General features: G+C 37.2%; 2 protein-coding genes across 2 annotated transcripts; one reads left to right on the top strand and one right to left on the bottom strand.

Moving 5' to 3' along the window:
- Positions 1-105: 105 nt before the first annotated feature.
- Positions 106-4,228, bottom strand: LOC128181226 (homeodomain-only protein-like). Its single transcript, XM_052849539.1, has 2 exons — positions 3,311-4,228; positions 106-591 (listed from the first exon to the last, which is right to left on the bottom strand). Exons 1-2 carry the CDS (start codon positions 3,485-3,487, stop codon positions 514-516), a joined length of 255 nt encoding a protein of 84 aa, XP_052705499.1. The 5' UTR covers positions 3,488-4,228; the 3' UTR covers positions 106-513.
- Positions 4,229-4,714: 486 nt separating this feature from the next.
- LOC128182314 (uncharacterized) lies at positions 4,715-8,102 on the top strand. The gene is made up of 3 exons (XM_052850896.1): positions 4,715-5,038; positions 5,155-7,859; positions 8,089-8,102. The coding sequence occupies exons 2-3, from the start codon at positions 6,104-6,106 to the stop codon at positions 8,100-8,102; spliced, it is 1,770 nt and encodes a 589-aa protein (XP_052706856.1). The 5' UTR covers positions 4,715-5,038; positions 5,155-6,103.
- Positions 8,103-15,285: the final 7,183 nt, after the last annotated feature.

The raw sequence follows: 15,285 nt of genomic DNA, 5'->3' as shown, positions 1-15,285 counted from the left end.
TCACAGAGTGTTTTTAAGTTTTACTATTTAATTTTTTGTATATATGACCCACTGCGATGTAGGTGAGGCAAAATACAACATAGAAAATAAATAATAAAAAGCAACTTCTCTTTGCCAACAAGTTTAATAAAGGTACATACACAATTCTCCAAAAGCATTACAGTCAACAATTATAATACTATTTGCGTAACAGCGATAAAGTTCAAAACTCGTAAAACAGATCCATTTACATATAACATTCACCGTCATAATATATGGGACTGTGGTATGTCAATGAGGCATGTGGAAAAATAAATAATAATCTAAATGGAAACGATAAATGAGATGATGACGCCCTAAATCCTTTTGCCATTTTCTCCGCATAGGATGGTGAGTTTATTTTTTTTCTGAAGAAGCTAAGCCCTGGGTTTGTAAATCATGACTATTCACTTGTTTAGTGTTCAATAAATCCTTAAACACTTTAAACTCTGAGAAGCACCGAACAAACTCTCGCAAAGTCGCGCGATGACGTCATCAGTCCATGATGGATCGGGAATTGGCGGGAAGTCCCTGTTGCTGGCGCCAGCAGGCCAGGCGATGCTGATACCACAGCTGGAAATAAAAAACACAGAGTTAAAAATCTGGTATCCAAATATGGCGGAACTTCTATATAAATAACAAAGTGGAGTGTTCCTTCCTTCAATACTAATTTAGAAGCCAAGGCGACGTTAGAAATCGAACCAGGAAGGTTAGATTTCGGAAAGCGGGACAAAGCTCTAGATAAGGAGATAATTTTATATATTGAGACACTGGCACTTGACGTTGAAAGTTTTTTCTTTTTAAAGTGAGATTATTTCCTGTACTATAATAATAACTTATCTAACTATAAAAAGAAATATTTTTAACGTCAGGTGCTTGTGAATTGGAAGTACAGTTCAGCCTATAGGATGTATGCATCACGCTCTGTTGTAATGTAAATGTCGGTCGGAATAACACAAGCAGGATACTATTGTAGTACGGTATGATGAATGTACTACTGTGAGTGTGAGATTATCACAGTGAAGTGTTTACCTACAATGACAATCGTACCATGTCAATTCACCACCATCAGAGTGAGGTATTCTTGGGTTGCAATGACATAAAAATACAAAAAACTTTTTAAAATGTTTTTGATGTGTATATAGCGAAACCTAGTGAGTAAATACAGATTGTGCTAAATTAATTATCTTGAGCTCTGGGATTTTGGTCTGTTAAAGTCTCGGAATTCTTGGAATTTTGCTCAAGATTACTTCAAAATACCCTTGTTCAGGTTCCCAACCAAGTGCCTAAATAAATTAGAAAGTTATTCCCGTCTTGTAAGGGAAGTCGCAGGATTTTTCTTCTCTGAAGTTTTAAATTTAGTATGAATTTGCGGAAGTATTATGCCCTAGTAGGTCCGTGATTGGCAAATAAACCCTTTTATATAACATTGAACGATTGGGGATTTCCCCTATCTTTGTTAATTTTAATACAGGTGCAATTTGTACCTGTATTTTATAGCAATCCCCTGGGAAATCTTTGTGATGTTTGGGGTCAAGAATGCAGGGCTTTTATTATTGTAACGGGCGCACGGGTTTATTGTACCCCGCTAATGTTGCGATTTTCTCTGGGCCACCCAGTGATTTGTTTGTTCAATAAACATTAAAGAGTGATTAGCTATTAGTGGTCACTGAAGTGACCATCGAGTCCCCCACCAAGAGTGTTACAGCGTTCTAAATCGTCGCTACAGGCCAGATTAATGCCGGTAAAAAAGGCAAGGGGCAAGGGAACCTGTGATTTTGACATGACATGCTATGCTTCAATCAACCGTCAGATCGCAAGATTATTTAGACACTTTCCCCATCCATTTGATGGTTTTCTCATATAAAATTGTCAAATTAAAAGACGATTTATGTCAAATTTTGCTTCACAAGAGTTTTTGAAATAGTGACTGATTCAGCATTCTGAAAATAAGCGTGAGCGCAGTGAGCAAGAATGATAAAAGTAGACGAAGCATTTCCGTATCAGAAACCCACATATTTAAGGTTCCAGTTTTGGAAATAAATAATTTCTGATATATTTTCACAGCCATTTACATAATTATACATGTATCTGCAGGCACACTTCCCCGTTCGTTGTTTTTTCCCAAGCTATTTTTGTCACCCCGATTCCTCATTCAGATTTTCACCGCAATCCTTCAATAAATTGTTTACAGCACATTGTCTACATAATACATCGAACAAGCCAATATGTATTCAAAAATAAAAGACGATGATTAAAATATTTTCCCACAAAAAATAGAATTGATTTTCCCACCGAGTGTTTTGTGTAATACTACAAAAACTTAGTTACCGCAAGAATGAAGCAGAAAAGAACTGCTGTGTGTGTGTCGACTCTAACAAAAGACTTCTTAGTGGGGCGACGAGCTTTGATCTCCACCGGTGAAGAATCTCGTCTAATTTCAATACACAATTAATCACGTTGAGGTGAGAATTCTCTGATGCCATTGTATCGGACTATCGATGAGGCGGTGACCACTGGGTCAACGGCCGGGATTTGGGGGTCAGCGGTCAAAATTCAGAGGGTGGGGGTCAGTGGCCGAGGTTTGGGGAGTCGCCAAAGATACGTGTACTCGCTCGTGTACAGAGTTCGCAGCACACGGCAAAAGTCGGGGTCAATTTATCATCACTTGGGGATGACATCGCCAGCATCTCTGGGTAAAAATAGACCCTGTTCAATGGAAACATACACGCCTTATGTACACAACGATAAACTCTGGTGTCAGCTTGCACTTACTGAAATCGAATTGAATAGATTTCTAATCAGAAATGTTTAATTTTGAAATGTTTGTGTTATTTGTATTTGCACTGTTTGTTTTAGTACGGTATCTGTTCGTTAAGTACATTTGTATAATGCTCGGCGTTGACAGGGCCTATGACTTTAGATATAGCGGCAATACATACAGGAAATCGATAGGTATATTTGTCATCAATCCAGGTAAATCTGGAGATGTGTAAGAGGGATTAGGCTGACATTTGTAGAGATAAGGGGGAAGGTAAAACGTTCACTCTCAGGACGTAACCGGGGTTTGCTTTAACATGACAAAACAGATTGTCGACTACAAGCTATTTTAGACGTCTGATTTCGTACGGAATCGATACGTCTTCTTACAGCATGGCAGAACCGTGTAAGACATCTGTTGCATAATTCAAAGCCCTGGTTAAAACAAATCAATGACAATGCCTGCGCTTGTCATCACATTATTCAATTCTGACTCATTTTATCAAAAAATACACTTGTCTTAATTTCTCACCTTGACGTCCTCTTCGGAAAGCCCTGCCTCTGCCGCTATGAGGGTTAGGTCCAGGTCAGTGGGGTTCCGATTGCTGGAGAAGTTGGACTGTAGAACTCTCTCCTGGTCCTCCTTGATCTTGGGGAGGCGAGTGGAGGGGGTCAGCTGGGCTTGGATGTTAGCATTACTCACTGACATTGTGTCGGATCCGCCACACACAAATCAATAAACTTTCTGATCTCCTCGTCACCAGATTAATCAATAATCCGTGTACTAATTCTGTTTCACTTGATATTTATATGTAAAGTGCCTTGACCTGTCCTAAAAGAATCTGTCACATCCCATCAATTAGCACGATTTGATCTTTAATTAATTATCCTACGTCCGTCTTGTCCACACGACATTAATACATCGAGATGTCATGGATATATCTGGAATAGCTCTCTCGTCAGGTGCGCGCTGATGTCGCTGGTTCACGTAATGTTTTGGTGTATTGCCGTTAATCCAGCAACTGTGTCCCCGCTATCCAAGATCTGGAGCGGATTATCTCGCGGGGTTTACCAGGCTATTTCAAGTTCCCCGGGCTATTGAAATGCTTGGGTATTTCTAATCCGCGGCACTGTTTATAAGATTTCCTTAAGTAAATATTGCCTTCACAATCAATTGGTGGGTTCTGAATACACGCGCACGGCGCTTGTGTTCTATCGACCCCCTGACGCTGCCGTTGTCGATCTATCGATCAGAAGGCCGGGTACATGGAGACGCAGAGAAGTTACAGCCAATAAAACGGCTATGTGACGACGCTTAATTAGCGTGTAGTTTATCTCTTGGTGGATCTAATCATCTATCGCACGGCGGATCTAATCTCTACGACCCGCACACACTCGCCTCGTCTTTAATGTTTTAATTTCTGTTTTCCATTGAGTAACTGCACTGTGTGTGTGTGTCATATCTTACTATTTTATATTCGTGGAGCCCCTTGCTCGTACAGGTTCCCGCTCCGTCAAAAGATCACAACCAAGGACATTGATTCGCTAGCTTTAAATGCAATTGTTGATCCTGACTTTGATGTGACAGACCATTAAATTTGATTATACTTCCCGAACTCAAAGGCGCACTTTGAAGACTTTAGAATAGTGCAGAGAGAGAAAGAGAGAGAGAGAGAGAGAGAGAGAGAGAGAGAGAGAGAGAGAGAGAGAGGAATGGAATTGACATTTGCGCGGGAAACACCCCAAATTTCACTTTAATGATAATGAATATAGACCACTAGCAACGTAGCTTGCCATAATATATTGAGTTTAGTTTCGTTTAGTTTCGTTAATTCTATTCCTTAAGGTCAGAGGACACGTTCCTCAATTTTAGATAACTTTTTCCAGGAATTTGTTAATGGTTTCCCACTACTTTGACAAGCTTTATTGCAAAAAATTAGGGTACCTGTAATAAAGTTGATTCAGTTTTGTATATACTGGTGTTTATATTTGTGTTCCTCTTTAATTTTGTTATGAATGGGTTACCGTATGTGAGTGACGAGTGTCGGGTGAGTGTGCTATTTTTAGATCGAGTATTTAAAGTGACCGGTTTGGGTGTAGTGGTCAGTAGAGGGTCCGGTAACGACATCAGCCGGGTGCCACGTTTTGCAGCTCCTGTTTCAAGATATGGTGAATATCTCAAGTTAGCTTAATACTAAGGAGAAATGGGTAGCCATTGAAATTTTGGATTCTGTTAGGCGGGCACATGTTTTCCTAGCCGGTAAGGTTGTTTTGTTGTTATTTTGTACATTTCGCTGGTAATTTAGTTCTTAGTGTAATTGGTAGTATGTTTGTATGTTTATCGGGACTTTATTAGTCACAGTATGTTTTTTTCAGTGCGTAAGGGTGTTTGATACAATTACCTGAAATACAGACTGGTGTGGTAGACGGAAATTTCCCTATGGAAGGTCGTGGGGACAATTGACGAAAGTCGGGGACGCATTCTATGCTGAGTGGGGCGTGGCTTTCTATCCGGGCAGTGTCGTAGACTGGAAGCGAGAGACCTGCGAGTCCGGGGCTTTCGGTTAGGATAGCGACAAGAGGGACAGGAAATTTGACGAGGGCAGGAGCGTCTCGAGTGCATAGTGACCTTGAGTTCATTTTCAGAGAGGTTTTAAGTGTTAAAAAGCGACTGTTATTACAGGCTAATTTTCATATACATGCTTTTGAGCTGAAATTTGAAGTAATTGTAAATTCACGGTATTTTGAATTATTGAACTTTAATATTTTTTTGAGTAAATTTTTCAACAAGAGTTTTATTGGTTGAATTAGCTTATAAACAACATTTTGTAGTTTACTTCCATTTTATATCTGATACAGTGTGATTTAATCTTGAATTTAGTTGATAGTATCAGATATTTGTTCATTTGTTTAATTGAATTATTATTCGTTTTTTTTGTTATGTTCGAATGAGAGTGGTGTGAAAGGGGGAGTGAGAATAATGATTTGTTTTGTTTATTAATTTTTTTTTTCAAATTAAACTTGTTTATTTTCTTTACAAAATCTTATTGTTCATTCAGCTGACAAAATCCAAAAAGAACTCATTACATATGGTGGCAGCGGTGGGATTTTGTCATTTAGGCTGAGTGATTTTTTTTGGTATTGAATTTTTCAAGTTTGTTTGAATTGAGAAATTCATATCCGTTGTGATTGAAACATTTTTTGATTTTTGAAGAAAAGTTCAATAATTGTTTAATTTCTTATTAAAGTTTATTGCAGCTCAGTCCCACCTGAAAGAGAACTCGGTCTTTGATAGTCTGTTGGTTTTGTGGTCTAGAGTTGTACGATGTCGTTACCTGGTTGGGTTAAGAAGGCTGTAGAGGAGGGTCAAGATTTGTCTACTTGTATGGAGATGTGGAAACATGCGTGTGCAGTGGAGCGGGAAGAACGACAGGCAAGACGAGAGAAAGAGAAAGATGAGTTAGAAATGCAGAGAATAAAAATGGAGAATGATGAAAAAGAGAGAAAACGTCTGCATGATAAAGATCTTGAAGAGAAAAGGTTAGAGGTGAGAATGAAAGAGTTAGAACTACAAGAAAGAGAGATGAGAGAGCGGGAGACTAATCCAGTAGCAATGGTAGAGAGAGAAGCGAAACACGAGGTTAAGTTTATTTTACCAAAATATGTTGAAGGTGAAGACATAGATGTTTTCTTAAGATCTTTTGAGCGTTTAGCAACTCTTCACAAGTGGCAGAAAGCAGAGTGGGCTCTCAGACTGATACCACAACTGACAGGTAAGGCGTTAGATACATATGCACGGTTAGGAGAAGTTGAAGCAAATGACTACGATGTCATAAAGAATGCTATTCTGAAGCGGTACAATCTTACAGCTAGCACGTACCGAGATAAGTTCAGAGGGTGTAAGCAATTTTCCAGTGAAACTTTTAGGGAGTTTAGTAGTCGAGCTACCAATTATTTTGACCATTGGTGTCAGATGGAAAAGGTAAACAAAAATCATGATAATCTGGTAGATGTTCTGATGCGTGAACAGCTTACAAATAGTTCTTCTAGAGATCTTCAGATATGGTTGAAAGAGAGACAACCTAAGTCTGTAGAGGAGATGATAGAATTGGCAGAGGCTTACCAGAACGCACATAAAGGTAACCAGGTAATGAACAAAGGACCTGTGCCGCAGAGAGAGGTAAGAAACCAAGGTAATGGTGTTAAAAGCAATAACAATCCTATGGTCGGTCAAAACAGGGAAGAGAAAAAATGTTTTCAGTGTCGTAGAGTAGGTCACTTTATGAACAACTGTCCTCTACGGAAACAGGTACCCAAGAATTCTAGTCCTGGCTTTAATGATAAAGGTCAACCATCTCAGGGATATACTGGTAAGGAAAAAGCAGGTTTGATTCATTCTCCTACTATATCGAGAAAGGGAGTGGCAGTGGAGCTTCCGGTTATAGTAGATGAGAAGAAGTCTGTCATTGAGTCAGTTATTTGTCAGAGTGGACTTAGAATCGAAACAGGTACAGTGAACGGTAAGAGTGCATCAGTACTCAGAGATACCGGGTGCACTGCGATTTTAGTATCTGACAGATTTGTTAGTGATGATGACAAGACAGGGGTGACAAGTGATGTTACCCTGGCAAACGGAAGTTCACAAAGATGTCCAGAGGTCTGGATACAGGTAGACACGCCTTATGTGAAAGGTAAGGTTGTTGCTTTGGTGATGAACTCTCCATTTGCTGATTTGATTGTTGGTAACTTTACTAGGGTAGATATTCCAGTGGAGAGATCTACAAGACCTGTAAAGCCGGATGATGAAATGTGTCAGGCAGTGGAAACTAGAGCTTCAGCAAAGAAGGTATCACAAGATAAAGATGAAGGTATTGGGGATAGATCTGTGGTACACGACATAGTCTCCAGAAATGAGTGGATAGAGGAACAAGGTAAGGATCCTAGTTTGGAACAGTGTAGAAACAAAGAAGTATCTGAAGGAACGGAGAATGGTGGAAGTTATATCATGAAGGAAAACAGAATGATGTATAGAGTATTTACGACAGTTACTGACGAGGTTCTAAAGCAAGTAATTGTACCAAGTAAGTTCAGAAAGCAAATATTGTCGTTGAGTCATGATATCCCTTTAGCAGGTCACATGGGGATTAAGAAGACGAGGGAAAGAATTCTAAGGAATTTCTTTTGGCCAGGTATTTTTGAGGATACAAAAAATACTGTCAATCTTGCCCGAAATGTCAGAAAGGAACGTCAAAGTCGAGGGTAAGTAAGGTACCTCTTGTTAAAATTCCTTCAGTTGATTATCCATTCCAGCGTGTGGCGATTGACATGGTTGGACCTTTGCCAAAAACGAAACGAGGTAATCAGTACATTTTAGTGATGTGTGATTACGCCACTAAGTATCCTGAAGCAATACCCCTCAGAAGTCAAGATGCAGAAGTTGTAGCGGAAGCTATGATGGAAGTTTTTACGAGACTTGGTGTTCCCAAAGAGATACTATCTGACCAAGGTACCAACTTTATGTCCTCATTAATTACAGAGCTTTGTAAATTGTTAAACATACGCAAACTCAACACAACTCCGTATCATCCACAAGCCAACGGTCTCGTTGAAAGGTTCAATGGAACGCTAAAGAGAATGCTTCAGATTTATGCTCAAGACGAACCAGGTAAGTGGGACAAATTGTTACCTTATTTGTTGTTCGCATACAGAGAGGTTCCCCAAGAGACAACTGGATTTTCTCCTTTTGAACTACTTTACGGAAGGTATGTGAGAGGTCCTCTAGGAATACTTAGAGAGAGTTTGGAGGAAGATGAGGCGGATAGTCAATTACAGCCATCAGTACTGAGTTATATTCTTGAAACCAGGGAAAAGCTGGCAAAGATGGCGGACATTGTGTCAGAGAATGAAGAAGTAAGTAAAATTGAACAGAAAAGATACTACGATCGGAAAGCAAGGCATCGATCTTTTGAAGTTGGTGACAAGGTACTGGTTTTATTACCTACAAGTACAAAGAAGTTATTAGCTCAGTGGAAGGGACCAGTGTCTGTTACAGAGAAAGTAAGTCCAGTCGATTATAGGGTTCAGTATGATAACGGTGTCAGAAAGGTGTACCACATCAACATGTTGAAACGGTGGATAGAGAGGGATGATGACAACGTTGTAAGTGATGAGAAAGTAATGACTGCGGTCTGTCACGCAGACTCTTCAGATGATGATGATGAGTGGATCGGGAATCCGCTTTTGCATGTTAGAGATACGGTTAACGATGTAACAATTTCTCAAAGGCTGACGCAGAAACAAAAAGGTGAGTTACAAGATTGCTTAGATCAATTTAGTTCTGTTTTGTCCAATGTTCCAGGTCGAACTAGTCTGTTGAAACATCGTGTGGTAACTACAAGTGAAATACCAGTTTTTCAGAAACCTTATCAGATACCACATGCATTGAGGGATGAGGTCAAAAGAGAGTTATCAGTAATGTTGGAGGCAGGTATAGTAGAGCAGTCGGTAAGTCCATATGCCTCACCTGTGGTAATCATTCCCAAGAAAGACCAATCTATTAGGTTTTGTGTAGATTACCGTAGACTAAACGCTGTAACTCAATTTGATCCAGAGCCTAATGCGCAGATAGAGGAAATCATTGACAGATTGGGAGAAGCTATGTATCTTAGTAAGTTAGATCTCACTAAAGGATACTGGCAAATTTTACTGGACAATGAAGCAAAGGAAAAGAGTGCGTTCATCACACCATTTGGCCATTATCAGTTTACTGTGATGCCATTTGGTATGATGAATTCAGCAGCTACTTTCAACAGATTGGTAAGAAAGATCTTAATGGGTCATGAAGAGTATTCAGATGCTTTTATTGATGACATTATCATTTTCAGTAAAGACTGGAACAGTCATGTGGGTCATGTAAAAGCAGTTCTTACATCTATTCAGAACGCAGGTCTTACAGCAAATCCAAAGAAATGTGAGTTTGCGGCTAGAGAATTGGAATTTCTAGGTCATTTAGTCGGAAATGGTCAGGTAAAACCAACCTCAGACAAAGTACAGGCTATTTTGAATATCCCTGTTCCCACGAAGAAAAAGGAGGTAAGATCATTTCTGGGCTCTATAAATTTCTACAGAAAGTTTATAGAAAATTTTTCTGAAAAGTCAGCTAGTTTGTCAGATCTCACTAGAAAGTCAAGCCCGAATAAGATTGTGTGGACAGATGAACATGATAGATCATTTAGACAATTGAAGTCAGACTTAGTTAGTGCCCCGGTTCTATGGAATCCGGATTTTGCATTAACATTTACGTTACAGACAGACGCAAGTGACAGAGGTCTGGGGGCGTTATTATTGCAGGAAAAAAATGGTGAGTATCATCCGTTAGTCTATCTCAGTAAAAAGCTCCTACCTAGAGAGCAGAACTTTGCTACGGTTGAGAAAGAGTGCTACGCAATTGTGTGGGCGGTGCAGCGTCTGCAAAAGTATCTGTATGGGAGAGAATTTATCATAGAGACAGACCATCGTGCGTTACAGTGGCTTAAGACAATGAAATCACAGAATCCAAGACTCTTACGGTGGAGTTTGGTATTGCAGGAATATAGGTTTACTGTTAAGCATATCCCTGGGGCAAACAACAAGATGGCAGATCTCTTGTCGCGGTCGACATAAATCTTGTCAACTTTATCTGTTATTTATTTACAATGGACATTGGTAAATAAATGGGGGCGTATGTAATAAAGTTGATTCAGTTTTGTATATACTGGTGTTTATATTTGTGTTCCTCTTTAATTTTGTTATGAATGGGTTACCGTATGTGAGTGACGAGTGTCGGGTGAGTGTGCTATTTTTAGATCGAGTATTTAAAGTGACCGGTTTGGGTGTAGTGGTCAGTAGAGGGTCCGGTAACGACATCAGCCGGGTGCCACGTTTTGCAGCTCCTGTTTCAAGATATGGTGAATATCTCAAGTTAGCTTAATACTAAGGAGAAATGGGTAGCCATTGAAATTTTGGATTCTGTTAGGCGGGCACATGTTTTCCTAGCCGGTAAGGTTGTTTTGTTGTTATTTTGTACATTTCGCTGGTAATTTAGTTCTTAGTGTAATTGGTAGTATGTTTGTATGTTTATCGGGACTTTATTAGTCACAGTATGTTTTTTTCAGTGCGTAAGGGTGTTTGATACAATTACCTGAAATACAGACTGGTGTGGTAGACGGAAATTTCCCTATGGAAGGTCGTGGGGACAATTGACGAAAGTCGGGGACGCATTCTATGCTGAGTGGGGCGTGGCTTTCTATCCGGGCAGTGTCGTAGACTGGAAGCGAGAGACCTGCGAGTCCGGGGCTTTCGGTTAGGATAGCGACAAGAGGGACAGGAAATTTGACGAGGGCAGGAGCGTCTCGAGTGCATAGTGACCTTGAGTTCATTTTCAGAGAGGTTTTAAGTGTTAAAAAGCGACTGTTATTACAGGCTAATTTTCATATACATGCTTTTGAGCTGAAATTTGAAGTAATTGTAAATTCACGGTATTTTGAATTATTGAACTTTAATATTTTTTTGAGTAAATTTTTCAACAAGAGTTTTATTGGTTGAATTAGCTTATAAACAACATTTTGTAGTTTACTTCCATTTTATATCTGATACAGTGTGATTTAATCTTGAATTTAGTTGATAGTATCAGATATTTGTTCATTTGTTTAATTGAATTATTATTCGTTTTTTTTGTTATGTTCGAATGAGAGTGGTGTGAAAGGGGGAGTGAGAATAATGATTTGTTTTGTTTATTAATTTTTTTTTTCAAATTAAACTTGTTTATTTTCTTTACAAAATCTTATTGTTCATTCAGCTGACAAAATCCAAAAAGAACTCATTACAGTACCTTACCAGGTATTTCTGCAAAATACTAGAGTATGCAATTTCCTATATAATCTTCTTGAAAATACACTTGAATTGCTGATATAAAAATAAATACATCTACAGCACAGCGAAACTCACTATATTAGAACTACATCTCCGCCGGGGCAGGGCTTTGAACTCACTTCTAGAACCTATACGCTTCTGGCACTGAGTCTCACGGTTCTAACCAATCGACCATCTAGACATATACCAAATCCAAGTAAATTTTGATCATTGTTAAGGTAATTATAAAATTAATATTTTTTATTGGAACTCTTCGTTACGAAGAGATACAAAAAAGATTCTCGAGAAACAAGTCGTCTGACCTTAAAGGAAGTGAACATGAAAAAAATAATTGTTGCTTAATAAATTTTAAAAGCCTTTTGAAACTTAAAAATGGGGTCTGTTACCTTTTTGTTTATTTCTATCAAGAGATTTTATCAATTTAACACTCTCAGTGAAAGGTTTATGGAGGTAATCCATTATTCCCCATCATGCATCTGTTCTCTGACGTAGATAAGCCATATTGCTGCTGGTGACTATGGGGCGCCGTTTTAATATTTTTGAGGTATTTTCTGATATCAGAAAATGATTTTTTGATATCAAGAATTCGAATTTCTGATATCAGGAAATGATTTTTTGATATCAGAAATTCGAATTCTTGATATCAGAAAATACGATCCATTTTCTGATATCCAAAAATCGATTTTCTGATATCAAAAAATCATTTTCTGATATCAGAAATTCGATTTTTGGATATCAGAAAATGATTTTTTGATATCAGAAATTCAAACTGATTTTTTGATATCAAGAATTATATTTTCTGATATCAGAAATTCAAAGAAAATGGCGAATAAATTTCACCTATTTAATGAATACTCCCTTGACCCAAAATTAAATTGCCGAACTACAGAGCCAGATTTGCATTTAAATGTTTGTTGTCTTTTATTTATTTTAATGTAAAATTTAATAAGTGTTTTTGATAATTCTGGTCTTATGTATTGAAAGCGCTAACTGTACGCCTGTATAACTCTTTATATTATGCGAGGCCATCATTTTTCAAAAGTCACAGCAAATCGCAAAGAAAGCGGTGTTGATCATTGTATATGTGGCAAAACTAACCAGAATGAAACCAGGTTTAAAATAAGGCATTCATTATTATTCTCAAGAGACATCTACAGGCTTGAAACACATTTTCTTACAAATTACAAAAGTTGCATTACAGGGACCATTCATTAAGTTGATAATAATTTATGTAAGTCTTATTTTCTGATATCAAAAAATAGATTTTCTGATATCAGAAAATGTAAATGATTTTTTGATATCAAAAAATGATTTTGTGATATCAAGAATTCGATTTTTTGATATCAAAAAATGATTTTCTGATATCAAGAATTCAATTTTTTGATATCAAAAAATCAACTTTAATTCTTGATATCAAAAAATCTATTTTGTGATATCAGAAAATCATTTTTTGATATCAAGAATTCGAATTTGTGATATCCAAATTTTTTTTTTCTGATATCACAAAATAGATTTTCTGATATCAAGAATTAATTTTTGATATCAAGAATTATTTTTTGATATCAAAAATTCGAATTATTGATATCAAATATTTATTTTTTGATATCAGAAAATACCCCAAAAATATTAAAACGGCGCCTCATAGGTGACTGGGTCAATGTTGGAACTAGGCCAGTGTTTATGTACAGAGTAGAAGAAAAAATATGCCTTGATGTGAAGAAAAATTTTGTGTATTGTCATGAGAAGACAAGGATTTAGTACATTTCTATAAATGAACCTCAGATAACTATTTATGATTTGTACAAAAATGAATATAGATAAACTAATTTGTGAAATATAAGACCATCACATTCCAGATGTTTGTACGATCGAGATGCATATGGCAGTCAGTGTTTACAAAAATGCTGTTTTTAGATTTCAATTCAAATTAATATAAAATTGTAATTCCATTTTCTTTGTGAGGTTTCCTACCATTACTTTTTATTTAAATGCCCTGTTTTTTTTTATACATAAGATCTTGATGACATGTATGCCGGTTTTGTTTATGATGTCAGAAGAAAAACAGGACTAAGACACTTTTTAAAAGTCAGGATGCTGTGCATGCACCTTGTGTGCTCATTTATGTAGCACACATAATGCTCAAACTCATAAACAAGAAATTCCCGAGTGCAAGAAAAAATAGGTCACGATAACACTGATCCACGGACATTCCATTCTAGTTACATGTCACATTAACTGCTGGTGGGAATGCATCATTCTGAGATCCAAAATCTTCCTCCATAAACACTGTTTAAAATGACAACTCTTTACATAATCCTTTCAAGTTTCCATTCACATTTTGATGATGGCATTTTATCTCTGTTACTAAACGTGTGTAAAAATGCAATGTGTCTCACTGACGGCAGCATCAGTGCTGCCCTCTCTTAGATGCTTAGAGATAACCCAGCTGGGAGGTAATTATTTTAACAATATGGCAGCGCTCATGGATTGCAAGAATTAGTTATTCTAAGTGGTATATCTTTTTACTGAGGAAAGCTCTGTCTAAACGGTTTTCAGATATCATTATACACATCAAACAGACAAATTTTAGCCCTTGATAATTTTTTCATGTTCACTTCCTTTAAGCCAAATGGCTCGAGAGATTGGGTTTAAAACAGGTTTTAAACAGATTATTGTGAGAGAATGAAATAGAACGAATTTAGCAGACTGTTAAATGTAGTTAACTTGAAGCTCTACTAATATAGAAAGATAAAGTGCCATCGCATTTTGATATACGGATTTATTAGTTGAATGCATGGATTATTTTATGGTTATTTGTCCAACCCACGCCCATCTGATTTAGATCTAGAAGCAGCTGTTGGCGTCACCTTAATTTGAAGTACTTTTTATTTCAGACGAATCTCTATCTTCATTACAGGTTATACTAAATGAGATTAAAATGAAAAATAACCAAACGGTGCTGATATACACTTTACAAAAAAGTCCAGTACACATGGTACAACCAAGTTGTTAGTTACGATCATTTGAGATAGTACGTCTCTGGAATATTCAGCATAAAACACCAGAAAATTTACGTTTCCTTCAACTGTCGAGCGGAAAAAATATTCAGTAAATCATATTATCTAATAATTAGTGTGAATGTTTTAAAGTTAGATATTATTTTTCGACCATCGCTGAATAATTTTGTGACAACACAGGAAAAGATGTGACGTTTCCCGGGACCTATAGAATAGTAGATTTACGTGCACATCGTCTAATCAAGTAAGGTGTATTTTAATTTTTTTTTCATAAACTGAAGCACTGAAGTAAACAGACAAACAGGCTGCGCATCATCGAGTTCTTCAAATGATTTCTATATAATAAAACTATACAGCAGGATGTTTACTGTTAATTGTTCAATAGTGTATTAATTAAATTAAGTGTATAAAAATCAATTCATTATACATGTATTTAAAAAAAATCTGCTAAATATTGACTTATATAATATTAATAAAACTATACTATAATATATTATTATTGAGTGATATACAACAGGAGGCCTAGGGGCCACATCACTCACCCGAACAACAATAGCCATAAAAAATCAGAAAGATTTAG

Source organism: Crassostrea angulata, chromosome 4 (assembly GCF_025612915.1).
Source record: "Crassostrea angulata isolate pt1a10 chromosome 4, ASM2561291v2, whole genome shotgun sequence".
NCBI classification, from domain to species: domain Eukaryota; kingdom Metazoa; phylum Mollusca; class Bivalvia; order Ostreida; family Ostreidae; genus Magallana; species Magallana angulata.
This window is presented reverse-complemented; position numbering and strand designations above follow the sequence as displayed.

Bases quoted from the DNA above. Each gene is read 5' to 3' on its own strand.
- LOC128182314 (XM_052850896.1), top strand. From the start codon at position 6,104: ATGTCGTTACCTGGTTGGGTTAAGAAGGCTGTAGAGGAGGGTCAAGAT.
- LOC128181226 (XM_052849539.1), bottom strand. From the start codon at position 3,487: ATGTCAGTGAGTAATGCTAACATCCAAGCCCAGCTGACCCCCTCCACT. The intron at 592-3,310 runs GTGAGAAATTAA...TTTTATTTCCAG, and splicing joins TTTCCGAAGAGGACGTCAAG to CTGTGGTATCAGCATCGCCT.